At 31.7% G+C, this 23,760-nt stretch overlaps 2 protein-coding genes and 1 long non-coding RNA gene across 3 annotated transcripts; 1 reads left to right on the forward strand and 2 right to left on the reverse strand.

Annotated features, from left to right (window-relative positions):
* Nucleotides 1-9,072: 9,072 nt before the first annotated feature.
* LOC104755379 (sugar transport protein 1) lies at nucleotides 9,073-12,593 on the forward strand. The gene is made up of 4 exons (XM_010477748.3): nucleotides 9,073-9,842; nucleotides 10,093-10,415; nucleotides 11,065-11,694; nucleotides 11,977-12,593. Exons 1-4 carry the CDS (start codon nucleotides 9,710-9,712, stop codon nucleotides 12,454-12,456), a joined length of 1,566 nt encoding a protein of 521 aa, XP_010476050.1. The 5' UTR covers nucleotides 9,073-9,709; the 3' UTR covers nucleotides 12,457-12,593.
* A 4,402-nt stretch (nucleotides 12,594-16,995) lies between these two features.
* LOC104759172 (uncharacterized) lies at nucleotides 16,996-17,551 on the reverse strand. The gene is made up of 4 exons (XR_002036237.2): nucleotides 17,523-17,551; nucleotides 17,344-17,435; nucleotides 17,149-17,250; nucleotides 16,996-17,040 (listed from the first exon to the last, which is right to left on the reverse strand). It is a non-coding gene; the product is annotated as an uncharacterized LOC104759172 (long non-coding RNA).
* A 3,696-nt stretch (nucleotides 17,552-21,247) lies between these two features.
* Nucleotides 21,248-22,966, reverse strand: LOC104759173 (F-box protein At1g11270). Its single transcript, XM_019239320.2, is given in 3 exon segments — nucleotides 21,248-21,674; nucleotides 21,677-22,584; nucleotides 22,835-22,966. Coding segments are annotated over 2 exon segments (1,200 nt in total). The 5' UTR covers nucleotides 22,563-22,584; nucleotides 22,835-22,966; the 3' UTR covers nucleotides 21,248-21,360.
* Nucleotides 22,967-23,760: the final 794 nt, after the last annotated feature.

The raw sequence follows: 23,760 nt of genomic DNA on the forward strand, positions 1-23,760 counted from the left end.
GCCAGAAGAAGAATCATCGAACGACCATATCACTTGGGTTAGCCCATTGCTCTCGCATACGCACAAGCGATTATCGAGGACGCACATGATGCCTTCACGTTCAGTGGAAGAGGGAGCTTTGGAGATAACTTGAAACGTTTCGGTGTGAAGATCGAAAGATAGTAACTTGGGTTCTTCTTTACACGTGGTGAGCCAGTGGAGTGACCCATCTAAATACACGGGATCATGGTGATCATTTACCCGGTAAGGAGAAGCAGGGTGAACGTACCTCCAAGCATTGGTGCTAAAATCGAAAACTTCACAAGTGGTAACGTTGTCGAGGCCAAATTCGGAAGAATTATACAACCAAACTGGCTTATACGTGCCCCTGAGTTTGTCTTTACCAAATCCAAGCCTAGGATTTGGCAAGGGATAGTTTGGTATATAAGATTCAAAAATACGTATTACGGATTTATTAAAAAAAAAAAAACAAAACTCAAATAAAAACTCAAATCAAAGAAAATAATAAAAAAACAGTATTCATTTATTTAAGAGAGTGGCAAAGATATGTATTCATTCGTTAATATGTGTATTCAAATATATTTTTCATTTTTGGTAATGGGAATAATCAATCATTCGTTTATGTGTATGCAAATTAGGATCATTAATTAGTAAATGATAGAAAAAGAGCAATTTCTTTTTCCTTTCACTTAAGTAACCGTAGATTAGAAGATTCCATAATAAACCTCCTTGACTATAAATATTTCTCCTAATCAACGGTGGATTTTTCTCCTAATGCAAATTGGAATTTGGTTTTGAGGATGCAAGTGTTGTGGTGATTTCGGTGACCCTCTTGATTTAGTAGCTTAGAGAAGATTAGCAATGAAATTTTATCAGATATTGTTAGTCATTAGATTTAGCAGATGAAAGATTTTATTTTCCTAGTAAGACTTTCTAATTCCAAAGTATGAACTAGGATATATGATATCTAGTCAATATTCACAAGCATGAACTTTCTAATTCCAAAGTTTATTAAAGGGAACATACAATAAAATGAAAAAATATAGAGAAAAATGGGTTTGAATTTTGACGTATAAAAGAAAAGAAAGAGTGTTGAATCTTACCGTTTCTCTCAAGTTATATAAAGCGGCCCTTAGCCAAATAAACATGTAAGCCAATGCTTTTTTCAATTGTCCTTCTTATAAAAACCTTTTAGATTTTAACCTACAAGGTGGTGTTGGAGTAAAGAATTGGGAGCATGTGCGTTGGGTGGACAACTGAAAAAAGGGACAATTCTTGGGTTCACTCCTAACGTGAACCCTTTTGTTCACTTCTCCTTATTTTAGCCAATGAGAATCTGACATGTCATAATATATTTAAAAACTTATTTATTCACCTCCTTATAAAATAAGGAAACAAAATCTGTATACATTATTATAAAATTAAAAACTTAAACCGCTTACTTATAAACCCAAACCGATATATAATTTTATTCTAATTATAAAATCTAAACCCTAGCCATTTTGTAAACCCAAACCGACATATAATTTCATTCTAATTGTATAATCTAAACCCTAACCATCTCATTTGTAAACCCAAACCGACATATAATTTCGTTCTAATTGTAAAATTTAAACCCTAACCATCTTATTTGTAAACCCAAACCAATATATTTTTTTTAATTGTAAAAGCTAAACCCTAACCACTTCATTTGTAAACCCAAACCGACATATAATTTCATTTTAATTGTAAAATCTAAACCCTGACCACTTCATTTGTAAACCCATACCGACAAATAATTTTGTTTGAATTGTAAAATCTAAACCCTAATCACCTTATTTGTAAACCCAAACCGATACATCATTTCATTCTAATTGTAAAATCTAAACCAAGCCAATATTTAACTTTCCTTAAAAAAAACATACAGAATTTGTTTCCTTAATATATTGCTTTTTAATTTAATTTTGATTTATTTTTTTAAAACAAGATAATGCATAGAAGATTCTGATTGGTTGATAAGGAAGAAGTGAACAAGAAGGTTCACCCTAGGAGTGAACCTAAGTATTTTTCTTTATATAGTTAGTTATGCATGTTCATTGAATTGCTGTTTGACTTCACGCGCTAATATGGTTGACATTCCGGTTTAATGTTCAGTGGAATTTGGTTAGTTCGATTTACAGTAAAACCTCTATAAATTAATAAGGCCGGGACCATGAAATTTTATTAATTTATAGAGGTTTTAATTTATCGATAAATTAATAATAAAATATTAATTTATGAAGAGATTTTTAATTTTCATATTTTTGAAAATTTTATATTATAATAAGATACTTTTGTTATCATTCATATCTTTAAAGAATTTCTTAATTTATAATCGTGGCTATCGTAGTTGCTGAGTTTAGAATTTAGTTAAAAATGGTAAATGTTAGAAGTTTATAGTTTAGAAGAAATTGCTACTAGTATCATTCATGATAATGATGAAGTCAAAGAAGATATTGCGGTAATTTTAGAACCAATTATATGTAAAAAAACAATTATCGCATTTAGGACTCTCCATAATTTTTGGATGCGATTTGAAAAGAAAACAATGAAAAAGATTAGAGATAAGCTCTAATTAAAATACAAATTCAAGAATATATAAACAACAATAGAATTATATTTCACTAGATTTTCTTAGATATATATATATATATATATATTATCTGATTATTAATTTATAATATTGATGGGACCATATTTTTACATAGGATTTTCAAAAAAAATATTATCTTATTAATTTATCGAAATTTATCATTTTTTACACCGGCCCAACTCGGGACCGGAAGAATTTATTAATTTATAGCGAGTATTAATTTAAAGAGTATTAATTTATAGAGGTTCTACTGTACATTACGATGGTTTGGTTTGCTTACATTTGGTTATTTTGGTTAGAAGTGTGCTCCTGCTTATATAGTTATATATATATGAATGATTACTGATTAGTACTACTATTTCTTGTCATTTATGAATTAGAATAGAAACCACAATCATGATTCAATATGTTATAATGTATTTTATATTTATAAAGTTTATCGTGGCTATTAAAGTTGGGTTTACACACATATTCTTCTTGGTTCTCTAACTGTTGGGAAAAAATGGGAGTACAATTAAATTCGGTTTATTTTTGTTTCATATTGAATAAGAGAGAGCGATGTTGCTTTTAGCCCAAGGATCGATTGAAAACCCAACGGTCAAGTTGGACACGCAAGAAGAATAAGAGAGAGCAATGACGTTTTTTTTTTTTTTTTGTGAGTTTCAAATAAGCTAGCCACGTCAGATACTCAATGTTCAGTTGTCAATTTTGGTGGAACAAAAATATGATTTTTGTGGACAAATGTCATTTTTACTTATTTGAGCTTGCCACGTCACTTAATATTTGAAAAGTGAAAACGCTAATTATTACTCCTATCGTTCATAGTTTTCATACTAATAAAACGCTAGTTATTTCCTATTTACACACAAACGCTCTATTAAATAGGAAATACATTCGTTACACACCCTCCACATGTTGAAAAGAGAAGGTGCAAAGACTTTATTTTGCAAACGCTAGTTATATCCTATTTACACACAAACTTGGACATATGTTTTCACGTCATTAGTTTTAAGTTTTTAAGTTAACTATGAATTTTTGTTACTTCAGAACTTGGGAACAAGAAAGAGCGACGGGCAAAATTAGTTATTGCCATCTATGATTTTTCATGGTACTGTTCACAATCCGAAAATCGAATAATTTGGTTATATAGTAGACTGATAATACAAATTCTACTTAGAAACTGCAGTGTTTTGGGCGTTTAGGATTTGTAAATTTTTCTGAAAGAATCCTAGATGTAATCACTGCTATGGAAGTTGTTATTGTCAATCAAATTAAAGTAGAAGTAAACTCAACTACATACATACGGAGTTTACAGAAGAAATCAAACATTCTTTAACTCTCAACCCCTTTTGTCTGTTAATTTTTGGACAAGTTAGTTGTCTGGCAACCTTTTCTTAGATTCAAAATAGGGATTTTTTTTTAGGGACCAGTGGAACTAAATTTTGGGGATTAGCATTATCAAAAGGGGGTATATAGAAATGGAAAAGCATATGGGTTACGTATGGAACGGAACAAAAAGCATTAAGATATGAATGGTCTCTCTCATATAACACAACTCAGTTCTATTAAGAGACATGAGAGGTATGTGAGAATGATGGGATCAAAAAATTGGGTCTTCAGTTATTCAATTTCACAAGTAATATTCAAACTTTGCATATATATGACTCATCTTCTATCTTAGCTTAGAAAGAAAAAATTATTAGAATCACTCTAGATCTTCTTGCTTAATATCAGCACATTCATTTCATTTCATTTCATTTTCATGGAGGGTGTTTAGCCTCTTGTAGAGGTTGGGCCTAAGCCTTTTTCTTTTTTTGGGTATTTACCTTTTTCTAGCAGTTTCCGCGAAATAACCTAATAATAAAAAAAATTCATGCAAGATCACTTCTTACGATCACTAAATATGAATCAATCATGCGGGAGCCCAAACAACCAAATACCAAAGTTGATTTAATTAAAAAAAAAAAATAATAATACCAGAGTAATCTTTACTAACAGTCGTCAGAACGTTGTTTAGTGGACTGATTATTCAATTATCAATTTGTATTTGAAGCTTAGTACTATTAGTTTGATGACAACAACTAATCAGGTAACGATTTTTAAGCTAATTATATTACTTTTAGATATTTGTTGTCCTAAATAATTCGTAGAATGAGATGTAAAAGAAAGTCAACGGAGGGGGTAGAGACCAGCAAAGTCTTGCTGTAAAATTGCTTAGGTAGCGCCCATTAGTTTCAGCCGTTCGGCACGGCATGAACATGATTCGTCCGTCAACGAACAAGCAATTATAAAGTCAAGTAACTTTCAGTTGATGTCGACAAGGGTTTTGAGTATTCTCTGAACTTCCAAACATGTGTTAGACATTTTGAATGTTTTATGACAAGAAAATTCAATATTTTTTTTAGAGTTTCCATGAATCTCTCTCGACTACCAAAGAGAAGAAAGAAAGTACAAGCTTAAAATTATACATGTAATGTACTCCACAAAAGCTAAGTTTTGGATTCAGAAATCTATAGAATCATTCTAAATTAAAGGATGCATACATAGTTAAAAAGAAAGAAGTGATTCGACTTTGTTTTGCTCCATCTTTTGCTGTTGAAATCGTTTGCATTCATCATGTGTTTGTTTCACATATATAGAACAATAACTATCTAGGTTACCAAACCAACACTTATATTAATCGTGTACGCATATTTGAAAACTTGAGTCAACTGATGAGTCTAGATTCTATTCTCAATATATAATTATGCCTACATAATAAGTCCATATACTTATCCATCAGATTGGCCCATGATTTGGTGCGAGTACGAAAGAGAGCTTAGCTGCAATATCAATTTAAATGATCAAAGTCAAGCGTCGACTCTGCATATTTAAACATCGGTAGATATCTATAAAACTATTTTAAATTCAAAAGAATTAGGACATTTTGGACTCTTACGAGGAAAACAAAGTATGTCTGAAATTTCATTGGTATGCCAATGCCACTATATATAAAATTCATAACAGAGACAAAATGTCACAACATGAACATGACGAGTTTGCTTAACTTTTAGTGATTATATTTTTATAAAGATTCTCATTACATAGTCACTCCAAAGTAATCTTTGAACAAGTCTCTGGGTTTGCGTTCTTGAATATTTTATATGTCACCGTTCCAAACTAAAGACATGATCATTAATTAGGTAGGAATTTTATCAAGACGTTATATAAGTATATTTTTTTCCATTCATACCAAGATGTTTGTTTATCTTTGGAATTGTAAGAAGTCAATAGTCGCAGCTATATAATATTGGGTTCTCATCTCATTGCTATCATAATTTATGGTGGACCACATAATTACGCCCAATTAAACCAGAGTTAAAGACCATAAGCGATGCTGATGGTAATTGAATTAGACCAAAACGTTCGGTTAACTAATAATTTGGTCTATACATTCTCAGGAACTATTGGTTTACATTCTTGTCAATTATGAAACAAACCATTTCATAAACTTGATAGTACACTTTCAAACCGAACTAACCAAAGCAAACCAAACCATCGTACTTTAAAATCGAACTAACCAAATTCGATTGAAACGAACGTTAAATGGAGGAAATGTCAAACCAGGTTGAGCGCGTGAAGTCAAGCAGACGATGGAACCCACACAAGTCTTTGAAGTTTGAAGTAAACCCCTCTCTCTCATTCGGATTCAACCAAACCAAAACACAATGGGCGCCACAGTGACCACACCTTTAGTTGACCTTGACACCTTTAGATTTATTAGAATCATTTCTTTCTGAATATTTTCGTCAAATGTTTCTTCCCGTCTAATTTTCTTATAACATTTTATTTTTTGTCAATGAATTTTCTTATAACATTGATTTCGTATTTTCTTCGTCCAAGTTTCTTTTTGAGTAATTTTCAAATGATCATATTAAAACACCCCTAAACCAAACATTTTAACATATTTGTCAGAAATTAAATTATGTGTATCTGGTGGTACATAACTACATATGAGATATGACACCATCTGGTACCAGGTGAATGATTTTCTTTGATTTATTATTTATTCAGGTTTTTTGTCTTTTCCACAAAGTCTGGTTTTATTATTTTATTTAAGAATAAAGACACTAATGTATGTTCTTTTTGACACAAATAGGTGATGAGATATTTGTATTTTTGCTGATTTTCATTTTTAAAAATATCGTTAAACCGCCAATAATTCCAATATTCCTATAAATGATTCTTCACGTCAGACGAGGAGAGTTTGAATGAAAATATGCCCACAAACATAATTTCATTCATTTTTGCGTTGATTATTTTGTTTGTTTTTATTTGATATATTTGGTATTGTATTTGGTATTGGTTTGAGATATATGAAGATTTTTGAAGAGTTCAACAAAATCATTAAAAATGAATAAGTGAAAGATTGTTAAAGATTGCTAGAAAGTTTTGTTGATTAATTTTCTAATATCTTGTAAAGTCCTCCAAACAATCCCTGTATTTTTATGATACTTTCCATGATTTTATTTTGTAAAGAAAGTGTCTAAAATCATGAACCAATAACATAATAATTGAACTTATTAACAATACTAGATTCTTTTATTTTAATTGAATAACACAAAACTTTTAATAACTTTATAAAAGTCTGTATCCAATAACCTAGATTTGTTAAGATTATAAATGACTTTTTACAAATCACAAACTAATAACACTAAACTTTAATAGAGTTTAACAAAATCTTGATCTAATAACAATAGATTCTACATAACATTTTAAATCTTTAAAACTCTATTCAAATCTTAAACCAATACGTTATTTTTAAAACATCAAATCAGATATATTGATGTTAAAAATTGTACTATATTTTTTGTTTTACTTTGAGAAAACCTCACGGGACCATCTTTTAGTTTTACAAATTTAGTTTCCATCCTTTATTTTATTCGTACCAAAATATAATGTATTTTCTTTTTTATAAAAAGGTATTGTCTTTATCACGCTTCAAGCTTCACAGCGACGTTTATATTTAAAAATACTCCCCAAAAAAGTCATATTCGTCCATTTACCCTTTGATAAACAATAATATAATAGTATAATACTATTATATCTCTAGCAACTACTATAGTATTTCATTTACACAGATTTTTTTCTGGAACTTTCACAATTATGTTATTTTGGGAATTTCTCCGTGCGTTTGGGTTAATCATAACCAAATCTCACTTCAGAGAACTCACACAAATGCCGCGAATCTGGGGAAAAGAACGAGTCCATCTTTTTTACAATTTACCTTTAACCCCTTTGTTTTAAATAATTTCTTTTTTCCGCCTTTACCTTTTCTTTATTTTTTCTTTACTTGAAAGCTGTACTCTTTTTTCTTTACATTTGAGTATTTGACTCTTAACTAAAAAATCAATGGTAAATATGGACAAGCAGTTCATGAAAAAGTAAAAACCCTATGGGCAAACAATCCAAGTTAAAAAAAAAAAAAACCATAAGCAATAATTGACTGAATGGATGACTAAATATGATATGAAAAACTAAATTAACAGCAAGTCTATATATGACATTAGATGGCTACGTATAAAGTAACATTGAAGAAGAGTATCTCATACACATGAATAATGTATCCTTAAAATCTTGAACCTATCCTAATACCACTGACTCATAGATGTGAACATTAACAACAATAGTACCTTTTAAACGAAAACATATGGATAAGCATTCCACGTTACTAACAGTGCATCGTTATGTTGTTTCTAGATAAACAAAATTTTTGAGTGGTCGACATTGACAAAGAAAAATACTTTATATCTGTAAAGAAAAATTTGAAGTCACGTATTACAAGAAAAACCATGCTACATCCCATGAAACAAATTAATTCTCCAAGAACATTATCCAGAACGAATTTAATGTTATCCAAATAGTAGAAAATTAGTTGGACCGTCGGAATGAAATGCGATCCTTGCTGATTAGTTCATGACGTGTTCAATTAATTTTGCCACCAATCCACCGACCTTAACTCTTCTTTTGGTAATTTGTTTTTTATGATATCTTGTGATACACAATTTATAAACGTTATGGGTTATTTGGTTTTGAAGTATTTGCTTATAAAAGGAAAATTGATAGTGAATAGTTTCACGATATTTAACGTATGGAACAACTGATAGTAATGGTTCGATGTTATATATGTGTTTATTCGCATTCTAAATATCATTATTGTAAACACGTCTTCAAATAAAGTATTTTTTTGTTAATGGGTTTTCTATTTAATTAGTACCTAAATATAGCAATTTTGAGGATGTAAGAAACATTAACGAATGAGTTAACATAATTTGGACATTAACCGCTATGTGTAAAAATGGGAATTGGATAGAGCCGTTGAACCATTTAGTGGGGTCTTAAAAGTCAACGAATAGTATTTGATTTACACATATGCGTACATCGGCGACACTTTTATTCACACTTTCCTAACACCTCTCTGGTGGGTGGTGACCACTTTTTTTTACTTTCTCTGACTTCAATTTTGTTGGATTTCATTTTTTTCAGAATTTTATTTTTTCTTTATTAAAGAAAATAAAAATTACTGTAAAGAATAGTGTACTTTCTATTTTCACATATTTACCATTTTTTGCTATTTTTATCATTTATAAATCTAGAATAAACCGAATGTTGTATATATCAAGAATTTTATCATCTAAAATATGACATACATAGTACATACAGTATATAAGTTATGACATTGTTAAAAAATCCACAGGATCTTAAAGTCAGAATGCAAATGATGCAGTTAAAATAACACATGTTCACATTAACGGTTACCAAGTTGCTCAAAATCATGAAACAACGTCACATTATTTAATTATCTTATGATGTGGATAAATTAATTAGGAAGCATTATTATGGAGAAATTAAATTATTCACAGCTAAGAAATTACGAAAAGACAGCTCAACATATTATTTCTCCACTACTTCTGTTCCCAACTGTCTATATAACTAGCTCTAATAACTAATCTCTGATCTCTCCATCTATTCCTTTTCAATTTCCACTCTCCCTATTGTTTTGCAAAAAACACACATCCCAACAAAACAAAATAGAGGTTCAAGGGTTTCTTTAAGAAAATGCCCGCCGGTGGATTCGTTGTCGGAGATGGCTCAAGGGCTTATCCCGGCAAACTCACTCCCTTTGTTCTCTTCACTTGCGTTGTAGCTGCCATGGGTGGTCTCATCTTTGGATACGATATCGGAATCTCCGGTAATTATCTCACTATTTTTTTTTTACTTTTAATATTTTCACCCCACGAGTATCTATCTATGCAGTCATCAACACCCCCAAAGTAGCAGTTACAATTTTCATCAACACCTACTAGTGAATTCTTGGTTTTAAATATTTACAAAATCGCCATATATGTTTTCTATAGAGTCATAAACACCCTCAGGCTTCCACGTCTTATTTTTTTATATCTTTTTTGGGAATTTTGTAAACTAACTTTGAAATAATACAGGTGGTGTGACGTCGATGCCGTCGTTTCTCCGGAGATTTTTTCCGTCGGTGTACCGGAAACAGCAAGAGGAGGCGACATCAAATCAGTATTGTCAATACGATAGCCCGACGTTAACGCTATTCACTTCGTCGCTGTACTTAGCGGCGTTGATATCGTCGCTGGTGGCTTCCACCGTGACGAGAAGGTTCGGACGACGGCTCTCGATGCTATTCGGGGGTATACTCTTCTGCGCCGGAGCTTTGGTCAATGGCTTCGCTAAACACGTTTGGATGCTCATTGTCGGTCGTATTTTGCTCGGTTTTGGTATCGGTTTCGCTAATCAGGTCCGTAACTATAAATAATTTCGAGGATTTAGTTTATTACTACTATATATAGTTATATACTAACCATATAAGTATTTAATTATCTAACCTAAGTTAAAACCAACAAATTTTTGAAAATAACTCTGTTACGTGTCGGTATACAATATTTAACGGATTAAAGATGTTTATATAATATGACCGATATAAATGTGCCTTGGTTTGTGAAAAAAGAGTTATGGACCAAGCCAACCACATCCATTGAACACAATCATGAAATAGTTAGGTCAAGTTGACATTATTAATTTTCTTGCTTTTTTTAACAAGACGATCATTATTTTCCACATTTATACTATATGATACAACACTTATTTTAATTTGTTTTTGATATTTTTCGGCTAGGATCCACAATTCCACATGGTCTGTTTTAAAAAAAAAACTTTTCTATGGTCTCTTTCTCAGTGATTAAATAAACGTATATATTTGTTTTGACGTCATTTTGGATATATTAAAATAACTCTTAAAAAGTTAAAACAAAAACAAAAAACCTCTGACCACTAATTGATACGGGATTATTAGTTTAGGAAAAGGTCATATTCGGACAGTATCTTGTTGAACTAGTAGAACAAGAATGACGTTAATAATTAACCTTGTTTAATCTCTCTATTTACAGTCCGTGCCACTCTACCTATCTGAGATGGCTCCATACAAATACAGAGGATCTTTAAACATCGGCTTCCAGCTCTCCATCACCATCGGGATCCTCGTCGCCGAAGTCCTCAACTACTTCTTCGCCAAAATCAAAGGCGGTTGGGGATGGCGGCTCAGTCTCGGAGGCGCGGTGGTTCCCGCCCTGATCATAACCCTCGGCTCCCTAGTTCTCCCCGACACTCCCAACTCTATGATCGAGCGAGGCCTACACGAAGAGGCCAAAACCAAGCTCAGGCGAATCCGCGGCGTTGATGACGTCAGCCAGGAGTTCGACGATCTAGTGGCCGCTAGTAAAGAGTCGCAGTCGATTGAGGACCCGTGGAGAAACCTCCTCCGCCGCAAATACCGACCACATCTCACTATGGCCATTATGATTCCGTTCTTTCAGCAGCTAACCGGAATCAATGTGATTATGTTTTACGCTCCGGTTCTGTTCAACACCATTGGTTTCACGACCGATGCTTCTCTCATGTCCGCCGTGGTCACTGGCTCGGTCAACGTCGCCGCCACTCTTGTTTCTATCTACGGTGTTGACAAGTGGGGACGTCGGTTTCTCTTTCTTGAAGGCGGTACACAAATGCTAATATGTCAGGTAAGGAACAATATTACTACTTTATCTATTTCTTGGATCCATATATAAGGAACAATATGAACTTATACCAAATATAGATGTGTCTAGATATCAATTTAGTAATTTGGTCATTCTTAATTAGGATGATTAATGTGTATATATATTGATGAAGATGCGTTTTAGAGGTCTATATATGTTGATGAATAAGAAACTAATCCTTATAATTGGGTACTACTTATGTTTGTATATCAATTGTACTAATTAAAAGGTCGTTCGTTTTTTTCTTTTCTGGTGGGATTGTAGGCTGTGGTTGCAGCGTGCATAGGGGCCAAGTTCGGGGTAGACGGGACCCCTGGTGAGCTGCCAAAGTGGTATGCTATAGTGGTTGTAACGTTTATTTGCATCTATGTGGCGGGTTTTGCTTGGTCTTGGGGCCCGCTAGGGTGGTTAGTGCCGAGTGAAATCTTCCCGTTGGAGATAAGGTCGGCGGCGCAGAGTATCACGGTGTCGGTGAACATGATCTTCACGTTCATTATCGCGCAAATCTTCTTGATGATGCTTTGCCATTTGAAATTTGGGTTATTCCTCTTTTTTGCCTTCTTCGTGGTGGTGATGTCGATATTTGTATACATATTCTTGCCGGAAACCAAAGGGATTCCGATAGAGGAGATGGGTCAAGTGTGGAGATCACATTGGTATTGGTCAAGGTTTGTGGAGGATGGTGAGTACGGGAATGCGCTTGAGATGGGCAAGAGTACTAACCAAGGAACTAAGCATGTTTGATTTATCATTGTTTTTTTAAATGAGAGTTTTAAGACAGAAAAAATGATTTGTACTTTCTAATTTCGTAAAGGAAAAAGTGTATTAAACTAGATATATTGGTGTTTATATAATTCAATATCACATGGTGAAATTATGCATATGATTTTTCTTTGATATCGTCATGCTGTTTTTTTACTGTTACCACTTACCATTATATTATATAATAGAGGTCATAGTTAAGCCCCAAAAACTGTGAGGAAGCTTGCAAGAGTGCAAGACCTATATTTTCAATTTGCAGGAAATTTAAGAGGGAGGATACGTTGAGATAATAGTATGTGATTTAATGTTATATCTCACAAATATAATTCCATCGAAATCAAGTTATAAGGGTGATAACCAATTTATGAGACTTTGCACAATTAATTTCTGAAATAAAAACAATATATTTGATTATACTTTTAATAATCGTGAAGGCGCATGCCACCAACAAAGTTGTTAATTTAAATTAGAACGATATATATAAACTCTTAGAGATTACCAGCTAACAATAATGAGTTGATGACAAGTAAGTTGTCCTTAATAATTAAACTATATATATCTATAAAAAGATATTAGTCAACTAATCCACTATTAAAGAGAAATTATCAATTAAACCTTCACATTTCTCTCCTAGTAAAAACACTATAAATATCCACTAAACACTTAACATTTCTCTCCATCAATCTCAAACAAACTTAAACTCACTACTACTTCTTGAGCCTTTTGGAGACGGAGAAGAAGATGATTGATCGGAGGTTCCTGATTGGGAATTTGGAATTATATATCTTGGTTTTTGTATTTGTTAATAACATCTCAATCAATAAAATAAAAAATTTCGACCTAGATTCTTCGTTTTCCATAAACTTTCACGAATTGATTACTTATATCATAACAAAAACTATAATTCTTGGTGTGTGTTTGAAGCAGTATTAATCCAAACCGTATTTATGAAACGTATACCTAAAAAGGTCATGTATCGTATAGACACAGTATATGTGACCGCCAAAGGCTGCTATGTTAGAGCACTAATGCGGTTTTACCAAAAGTTATGCAATTGTCAACGTTAAAGCATCCAAAAACCTCATAATTTTTTTTGAACTACTCTTACAAGATTAGAAGAAAAAGGAGTCTTGGCACTGTAAAAGGAAACTTAGAAACCAAGAAAGTAATTCGGAACTGCCCAATGTCTTTTTGGGTTAATTTAATTCGGTTGGTATTTCAGTCCGGTTTAAACGTAACCGATTCGCTTACTTCACTCATTAAGGTTGAAAAAAATCACAATTTTGGTTTCATCCTGGCTAATGATAGTAACATACTCTCGAATTTTTATTGCACGTTAATATAGCAGTGTTCTTAAATAACGCTATCAAAGTATGAAGAGCTATGATTAACATATTGGCATATACATAAAAAAATAACTTAGTATAAGTTTTACAAAATTAATAAACGTATTAGAATACATATAACTAGATTAAGACCCGCGGTATACCGCAGAGCAAGTTATTTGTAATTAAAACATTTAAATTATAAGTTGTTTTTGTTTGTTAAATATGTTATAATTGTATAATAATTGTTAATTTTATGGTTTAAACCATATAATATCGTAATATAATTTATTTTTACATAATATTGATTTAAACAACTTAATTAGATAAGTCTATTTCTCTAATATAGATAGTATTAACAAAATAATGAAATAATGTTTTAGCCATGTAACACCGAACTAATGATATTTTTTAAATTATAAAAATATCAACCAAATCCGTCCCGCCATATAACTCCGTCCCGAGATATTTTAACTCGCACTATACCATTTTAATTTTTAATATTTATTATTTTGTATTATAAATATTAGATTGAGTTAGTATGATATTTATTAAGATTGTAACCATTAACATTTTATAAGGTTGGTGGTTCTTATAAAAGTTTAAATATTTTTAAAATTTAAATATTTATAATACTTAGAATTCTTAAAAAAGTTTGAATATTTCTCATATTTGAAATTTCAGAAATATAAGTTTCAATCGAAGATATCTTTAAAACAAAAGGAAAAGAAATAAAATTGCTAAAAAAAGAAAGCAAAAAGAATTCAACAAAAACCAATCTGTTTTTTCTTCCAAATTGTATAAATCATATAAATTATAAAAAAAAAACAAATAAATATGTTCCTTCATATTGGCTTCTTTGGGCCAATCTTGTACTCTGTTTAAAAAAAAAAGCAAATAAATGAGTTACAAATTATATAAATTTAATTCATATATTGATATCTTGAAAATATGAGAGGTTTTAACTGTAAATCTTAAAAAGAAACAAATGATAACTATGATAATTATAAGAAGATTTAAAAAAAAAAATTGAGATGAAATGTTAAGATATGAGATGAGATGAAAGGATTTTGATCTATTTATAGTGATATGTAGAGAAATGTGATAAATGTTAGCAGTTAATAGATTTCTTGGTTAGCAAGTTCAAATTTTGATGATAGGTAATATTTTGTGTTCTTAGCTTTATAGTAGGTTTTGAAGGCATTGATAATATTTTCCTTAATAATTTGTTGGGATATTGAATGATTAATTATGATCCGATATACCTCATTAAATGATTTAATTTGTTTCTACTTTGATTCCAAATTTAGAATTTTTATGGTAAGTGAAATCAATAGTCTTCAATTCATTTTACATAGTAATTCTGTTAGAATCATTTTACGATTTAAATCCCCAATTTCATTAACATTTTATTTGGAAAAATATTAAATTAAAAATTAATGCAATTGCATTTAATTCTATAAGTTTCTAAAAAGTATTTTTGAGCAAAAAGTTGCTGCAAAAATACTAGTATAGATGCATATGTATATGATGTATATGCCAATATGTTAAAATTAACGTTTCACGTAAAATTATAATACGTTTAATGCAAGTCTAACAAAACGTATTAGTTTTTCAATCATATATTTTATAAAGGTTTATAAAGATTAGAAAAGGTTGTATGAAGAAAGAAGACTATAAATCCAACTCTTATTGTTTTAAAAGATTTTAAAAGGTTTTCTAAAGATGATTTATTGTAGATTCAGCCACTGCCACCGTAAACATCAAAATACATTTTCGAAAAAAGTTTTTTTCTAAAGTTAAAATAATAAATTCTCCAATGTGTTAATTTATGCAGTATCAAATCCAATTTTGGTATATAATCTCTTAATATTTTTTCCCAACATATTTTTTTTAATACATATGGTTAATAATGATTTACAACATATTATCACAATCTACTTTTGTACTAATTATTTACAAATTTTATGGATGTAAATAATTTCTTACTTAGTGGTTTTTGTGATTTAATGTAAGTTCTTTTTTTTTTTTTAATCCTCTTAGTGGCTTTTTGCATTCTAAGTACCTAAGTTGTATACATGTCTTGTAATACTTCTAATTCATTTGTTAATGAGTATTTATTACCTAATTTGTGGAGTAATTGATAACAGCTTAAAATAACAAGTGAAATAATTCACATATGCTGATGTGAAATTTCTTTGTCCTAGAACGGAGAGTGATCTTATGGTGTATTTCAGTCGAGTTATGGTCCAAAGCAGGTTGAGATATCTCCAGTCCCACTGATTTAACTATATTCAAATACCTGCAGAAATTAGTGTCACTTAGCTCTGTGACGCTCATGATTCCTTGTAGTAAAAGGACTATAAAGTAGGTTAGAACTACAAATTTAACCTCTCTGGATTGAAGTTCTCTACTCCAAGATCCTCGTCCCAAAGAAAAATATAATCATAAAACCACCTAAAATCAAGAGAGGAAAATTCATAGACCAATGTTACACAATCAAATATCTAAACAAAAACATTGTTTCTATGTTATCTTCCTCAGATATGTATCAAATGAATATGTACTTAGAAGACTACCAAAAACTAGTTGTCGTCCGATATCTAGAACCATTGAGAATAGAGAATGAGGAAGATAACTACCATTTAGTCTGGTTTTGTGCAACTATAGAATGGCTTTTGAACTCCACTCTAGATCCCGCCATTTATCCATATTTCCATCATAATGGAAAAGAACAATGGTGAAATTCGCCGGAAGAAACTGAGACACAAGAGCTTTATGTTAAGAGGTATCTGTTTCTTAATGCCTAGGGAATAGGATAAACTCAAGCAAAGATTCCAAATACCTTCTTTACAAGAGCGTCAACATTACCCTTTTGCTTAATTCCTACGGGTATTGCCAACAAGTTACGGTTAGTCTTTTCGACTCCCTGTGTTAATAATCACAAACAAAACATCAGAAACTCCTTTAGCTAGCATTCAATTACATCTTGATGCAAAAGCTCTAACCTTTGACCTCAGACTACTTCTTGACCAGAGAGGCTTTAACTCAAGATCTGATCTAGGCTGTATGATTCCCTGAGGCAAGCCATTTAATTTATCGTTAACTGCTTCAGATTCCTGTTCCTGAACACCATCCACGAGTGAACTTAACACATCAAACCGGTTATAAGCAAGAAATCAAGAATACAAGACGAAAATGTTACCTTTGCCATGTCAAAAGGATAATCTGTTTCTTCTATCTGAAATAACAGTGTGGAAGTAAGAGAAGAGTAAACTTATCACAGAATCAAATGGCAACATCCAAAGAGATCAGACAGATATATAGAAATTGGTTCCAAGATGATTACCTCAGTTTGTTCAAACTGAATATTAGTGGTTTTATACCAAAAGATCAAAAGTGCTGTACACATGAGAGCTATAAAGGGCTTCATTTTCCACCCTGATTTACTCTGCATTTTTTACAAACCCGGATTCAAAGCTATATAGTTAGAATCCGGAACATAATCTGAGGTTATATAATAGTGAAACAAAGCTAATTATACCACTTCTTGAGAAATGGTTCTTTTCTTAACAAGTGACTTCAATGATTTGAACGACTTCATAGACGGTAAACCATGTTCCATAATCTATCCAGCTACAGAATTAAAGAAACCAAATTCAACCCTAAAATACTAGTTTTTGCAAGAAAATTTTAAAATCATTCAAGAATCAGAAAACTCACCAGACACCACACTGCCTTTGTGTTCACTCCCAAGAACAGAGAACAAGAGACTGATTATTTAAAGACCATGCATGTGACTTCTTATCTCACCAGTAATCTCCGCATGAACAGGCACCGTTCTTGAAATGGTGAAACCGTTGCATGTCTCGTACTACAATTTCCGGTCACAAGGGAAATGTATTTTGTAGCAGTGTGACAGTCAGCGCAGACCCGCAGATTCTTTCTAACGTGAATAGTTGTACCAGCTGTTGTATTCAGGAGTCCAAAAGAAATAGCCAGCTTCTCGCTGTGGCTACTCAGCAACTGCTCTTCAACATCATCTTCCACGCCGAGGATTAAATTCAAAGCTTTACCAAAGTCCGAAAATTTAGCATACCCTTTAAGCATAGGTGTTGACAAGTGGGGACGTCGGTTTCTCTTTCTTGAAGGCGGTACACAAATGCTAATATGTCATTGTCAGGTAAGGAACAAGATTACTAATTTATCTATTTCTTGGATCCATATATAAACTTTTAACTAATATATGAACTTATACCAAATAGAGATGTGTCAAGAGATCGATTTAGTAATTTGGTCATTCTTAATTAGGATGTATGGTTAATGTGTATATATATTTATCTCCAACAAACTTAAACTCACTACTACTTCTTGAGCCTTTTTGGAGACGGAGAAGAAGATGATTGAGGAGGTTCCTGATTGGGAATTTGGAATTATTTATCTTGGTTTTTGTATTTGTTAATAACATCTCAATCAATAAAATAAAAAATTTCGACCTAGATTCTTCGTTTTCCGTAAACTTTCACGAATTGATTACTTATATCATAACAACAACTATAATTCTTGGTGTGTGTTTGAAGCAGTATTAATCCAAACCGTATTTATGGAACGTATACCTAAAACGGTCATGTATCGTATAGACACAGTATATATGAATATGACCGCCAAAGGCGTATGTTAGAGCACTAATGCGGTTTTACCAAAAGTTATGCAATTGTCAACGTTAAAGCATCCAAAAACCTCATAATCTTTTTTGAACTACTCTTAAAAGATTAGACGAAAAAGGAGTCTTGGCACTGTAAAAGGAAACTTAGAAACCAAGAAAGTAATTCGGAACCGCCCAATGTCATTTTGGGTTAATTTAATTCGGTTGGTATTTCAGTCCGGTTTAAACGTAACCGATTCGCTTACTTCACTCATTAAGGTTGAAAAAAATCACAATTTTTTTTTTTTTTTTAAATCATCAAAAATAAGGTTGAAAAAAATCACAATTTTGGTTTGATCCTTCTGGCTAATGATAGTAACATACTCGAATTTTTATAGCACGTTAATATAGCAGTGTTCTTAAATAACGCTATCAAGTGCTATGATTAACATATTGGCATATACATCAAAAATAACTTAGTATCAGTTTTACAAAATTAAAAAACGTATTAGAATACATATAATGCATATATATGCATATGATGTATATGCCAATATGTTAAAATTAACGTCACGTAAAATTATAATACGTTTAATGCAAGTCCAGCAAAACGTATTAGTTTTTCAATTATATATTTTATAAAAGTTTATAAAGATTAGAAAAGGTTGTATGAAGAAAGAAGACTATAAATCCAACTCTTATTGTTTTAAAAGATGATTTATTATAGATTCAGCCACTGCCACCGTAAACATCAAAATACATTTTCGAAAAAAGTTTTTTTCTAAAATTAAAATAATAAATTCTCCAATGTGTTAATTTATGCAGTATCAAATCCAATTTTGGTATATAATCTCTTAATAGTTTTTCCCAACATATTTTCTTTTAATACATATGGTTAATAATGATTTACAACATATTATCACAATATACTTTTGTACTGATTACTTACAAATTTTATGGATGTAAATAATTTCTTACTTAGTGGTTTTTGTGATTTAATGTAAGTCCTTGGTTTTGTTTAATCCTCTTAGTGGCTTTTTGCATTCTAAGTACCTAGGTTGTATACACGTGTTGTAATACTTCTAATTCATTTGTTAATGAGTATTTATTACCTAATTTGTGGAGTAATTGATAACAGCTTAAATAATTTAGTGATTGTTACTATTCTAACAGAAATAATTCACATATGCTGATGGGTACCGTAACTATCCAACTTATGTGCCAAACTCAACGAGTAGGCCTTGTTACTGGCAAATGCAGAGCAACCATCAAAGCCATCTTGGCTGACATTGGTGCCAATGTAACCATTTTTCCTTTAATGCCGGGATACAAAGTGGTGACCATAGCTTCATTCGGAATTGACTTTTTTTTTTTTTTTTAATATCCCTCTCAACTATTTTTGCTCTTATATGTAGTACTTTTTATTAGTTTAGACTTTTAGTGCTTCTTTGAATTATTTATTCTTGACTAATTTTCTCCTCTCTACTATTTTCCAGAGTTCACTCTCTGTGATTGTCAAATAAAAAAAGAAAATGGGTGTATATAATAGTTATAAATCGAGGTGTAACAAAATATATAAACTAAATCGAGGTGTAACAAAATATAGAAGATATATGTAAGAAAATGGGTTAAATTTGTTATTAACATCCTTTGAGTTTGGGTGATGAATAGCTATCTAATTATTTCAGGGAGCAACAATCGTTGATTCTTAAATCATTTTTAGTTTGAAATTAGTAATCAGGGAGCAACGGTTATTATTTTTCTTGCTTTTGTTACAACGACGATCATTATTTTCCACATCCCCTTTATAATAAAACGGAAGTACACAACATTGTTTTGGTAGACTTTATAATTTTAATAAATGGTTACAAATAGGTTATACATAAATTATAAATTAATCCATATATTAATTGTAACCAATAAAACCTTAATTGTAACAGAAAATTTTAAATGGGTTATTCCAAACTGATAGTTCATGGATATTCCAAACTTTATTTTCGGAAGATCACGTATATAGTTCCAAATATCTAGAATCACAATATCACCAATTTATTTTCTACAGATTTTATTGATAAACCACATCAATAAAAAAGTTAGTAAGGGATAAAAATATACTCTTAATCATAAAAAAAGAATCAAATCTCGCTAATTTAACAAGATTAATCGTGATCTTCGGGATCATATTCAGAAATTAAAAATTAAACCTTAATGCTAGATTAGGACCGTGTTAGAGCACGTATTGAAATTCCTTTTATTATATCATAATTTTAGAATAAAATATAATTTATATGATTGATTTTAAAAGTTTTTCATGTCCTAATCTAACATTAATCGTGATCTTTGGAATCGTATTTTATTCTAAAATTATGATATAAATAAAAAGATTCAACCCGTGCTCTAGCACGGCTCCTAATCTAGTTCCCTATATTATATGACGACACAACACTAATTTCAATTTGAAACTGATTTTTTTCGGCTAGTGTCCAAAATTTCACGTGGTCTATTCTCTATTTTTTTTTTTTTAATGATCTCTCTCATTTCTCCACTTTTTCAGACAGTATCTATGATTTAATTAACTCTGAGGAAAAGGTCATATACGGACAGTGTCTTCTTGAACTATAACTCAATGACGTAACTGCACCTTCTTGAACTTGATCCAAAAGAGTTGAAATCTTCAGTTAAAACGTAAAAAGGACCTATTTGGACCGTATCTACTTAATGACGTAACTGACCCTATTTAATCTCTTTATCTACAAGCCGTGCCACTCTACCCTCTCTGTCTCTGAGATGGCTCCATAGTCCATACAAAACTTAATAATCAGTTAATTACTCTCTAGTCTCTCTACGTTTATCGCAAGGGAAATTACAAAGGGGTTCATTGGTTCCAAAGAAAGAAAAGAAGAAAGACAAATTTAATTAATTAGACAGAGCAGAGAACAAGCTTTGGTAATAAGAAATAGTATATCCAAGGGTTTCACTTTCAGGTCCGAAGAGTAAATCATAAGATTTAGTATTGAGATCATAAATGACCGTTTGTACCAAGCAACGACACCCTTGAAGCAATAGCTTATTCTTGTCCAAAATTGCAATTGGTGCGAAGGGGAAGTGGAGTTCCATAATAAACCAAGAAAGAGTTGCTGTGAGATCAAGCGAACACAACTTCTTCCATGTCTTGTTGCCGCCAGAAGAAGAATCATCGAACGACCATATCACTGGGTTAGCCCATCGCTCTCGCATACGCACAAGCGATTATCGAGGACGCACATGATGCCTTCACGTTCAGTGGAAGAGGGAGCTTTGGAGATAACTTGAAACGTTTCGGTGTGAAGATCGAAAGATAGTAACTTGGGTTCTTCTTTACACGTGGTGAGCCAGTGGAGTGACCCATCTAAATACACGGGATCATGGTGATCATTTACCCGGTAAGGAGAAGCAGGGTGAACGTACCTCCAAGCATTGGTGCTAAAATCGAAAACTTCACAAGTGGTCACGTTGTCGAGGCCAAATTCGGAAGAATTATACAACCAAACTGGCTTATACGTGCCCCTGAGTTTGTCTTTACCAAATCCAAGCTTAGTATTTGGCAAGGGATACTCTTGTATATAACAGTTGTTGTCGTTGAGGTAATTTTGCAAGTTGGAAAGAGGAAAAGTCTGATGCCATCCGGTGGCGGGATTCACCACGACGCTCGGAGTGTAAACACAGTAGATGCATAGAAGACCGTCACAACTACCATGGCAGATCCTGCTGCCCGTAACAGGGAACCTGAACGTACAAGCTACGGATGACCCCAACACAATCCTTTCAGCAACTGTATTCGGAACATCATCATCATCATCATCAGATAAACTTAGGAATACTGAAAGAACATCTGGACCTCGGGACTTCATACGACGCATGAACTGTCGCTCCTGGAAAGGGTGGGACTCGATTGTGGACTTCCAGCTTTTGGATACAGACTTCAACCTTACCAGAGACTCCACAGGAAGCCTCTCGAGGATGAGCTCTACAACATCCTGTAGTAACAACTCCACCAAACTGGACCGATGCCTTTTCAATACCAAACCCCTCGAGCCATCTTTTTCCGATCCAACACTCGAGCGGTCTCTTTTCAACATTGTTTTGTCTCTCTCTCTCTCTCTAATTGTTCAACACAGACGAATTGAGGCCGTAGAATATGTAAATATATACACACACACGAGCTAAGAAATCGAAATAAAGGAAAACTTCCATTAACGAAATTGGTAGTTATCATTGTGATTTTAATAGTTTATCTTTATCAAAACCAAAATAAAAAATAAAGAGATGTCAAACAAAATATTACGGATTTCATCAAATCACAATCACAGAAGATAATTAAAATATAATGAATTACAGTGAAGTTAAGTACCTCGCAAAATGATCGAATCAAATCCTTCTTCCTCGGGGGAGTCAATTTCTCAGTCTTTCCCCTTTTATTCTACGTCGATGCGGCTCTCTCACTCAGTCGTCGGAAAGAAAGACACTTCTCATCATCGGAAACTCAGACCACCACACCTCTTCGCCACTCTCTTTTTGGGCTTTGACATTCATTTGGGCTTTAATATTCAGTTGGGCTTTAAACCCAACAACTCTTAAATAAGATAATATTTATACTCGATTGATAACATTATAGCGTTAAAAATATAAAATTTGGAGTAAATAAATTATTATCTATTTCATAATATAAAATATGAATATAGTTAAATATGAAAATTGTTATAATGCTGAAAATTTACTTTTGTCATTACAATAATAGATTATAATAATAAGCTATCATAAATTATTATCTATTTCATACTATAAAATACGAATATAGTTTAATGAAAATTGTTATAATGCTGAAAATTTACTTTTGTCATTACCATAATAGATTATATTAGTAAGCTATCATAAATTATTATCTATTTCATACTATAAAATATGAATATAGTTAAATGAAAAATTTTATAATGCTAAAAAATTAGTTTTGTCATTATGATAATAGATTATAATAGTAAGCTATCATAAATTATAAAAAAGGAAATTAATATTATAAATTATTGAAATAATTAAAATTATTATCTAATTCATAATGCTAACAATTTTTTATGATGCTAAAGAATTTTGGTATATGATATTTCTAGAACATACTTTTAATATTTTTTCTAACATCAGTTGTTAATGCATATGATTAATAGTGATTTACAACTTATTATCACAATCGATTTTTGTGCAAAATGTATGTTCAATTATTTACAAATTTGATGTATGTATATAATTTCTCACTTATTGGTTTTGCCATTTAATGTCTTTTTT

Source organism: Camelina sativa, chromosome 17, assembly GCF_030686135.1.
Source record: "Camelina sativa cultivar CO46 ecotype springtype chromosome 17, ASM3068613v1".
Taxonomy (NCBI): domain Eukaryota; kingdom Viridiplantae; phylum Streptophyta; class Magnoliopsida; order Brassicales; family Brassicaceae; genus Camelina; species Camelina sativa.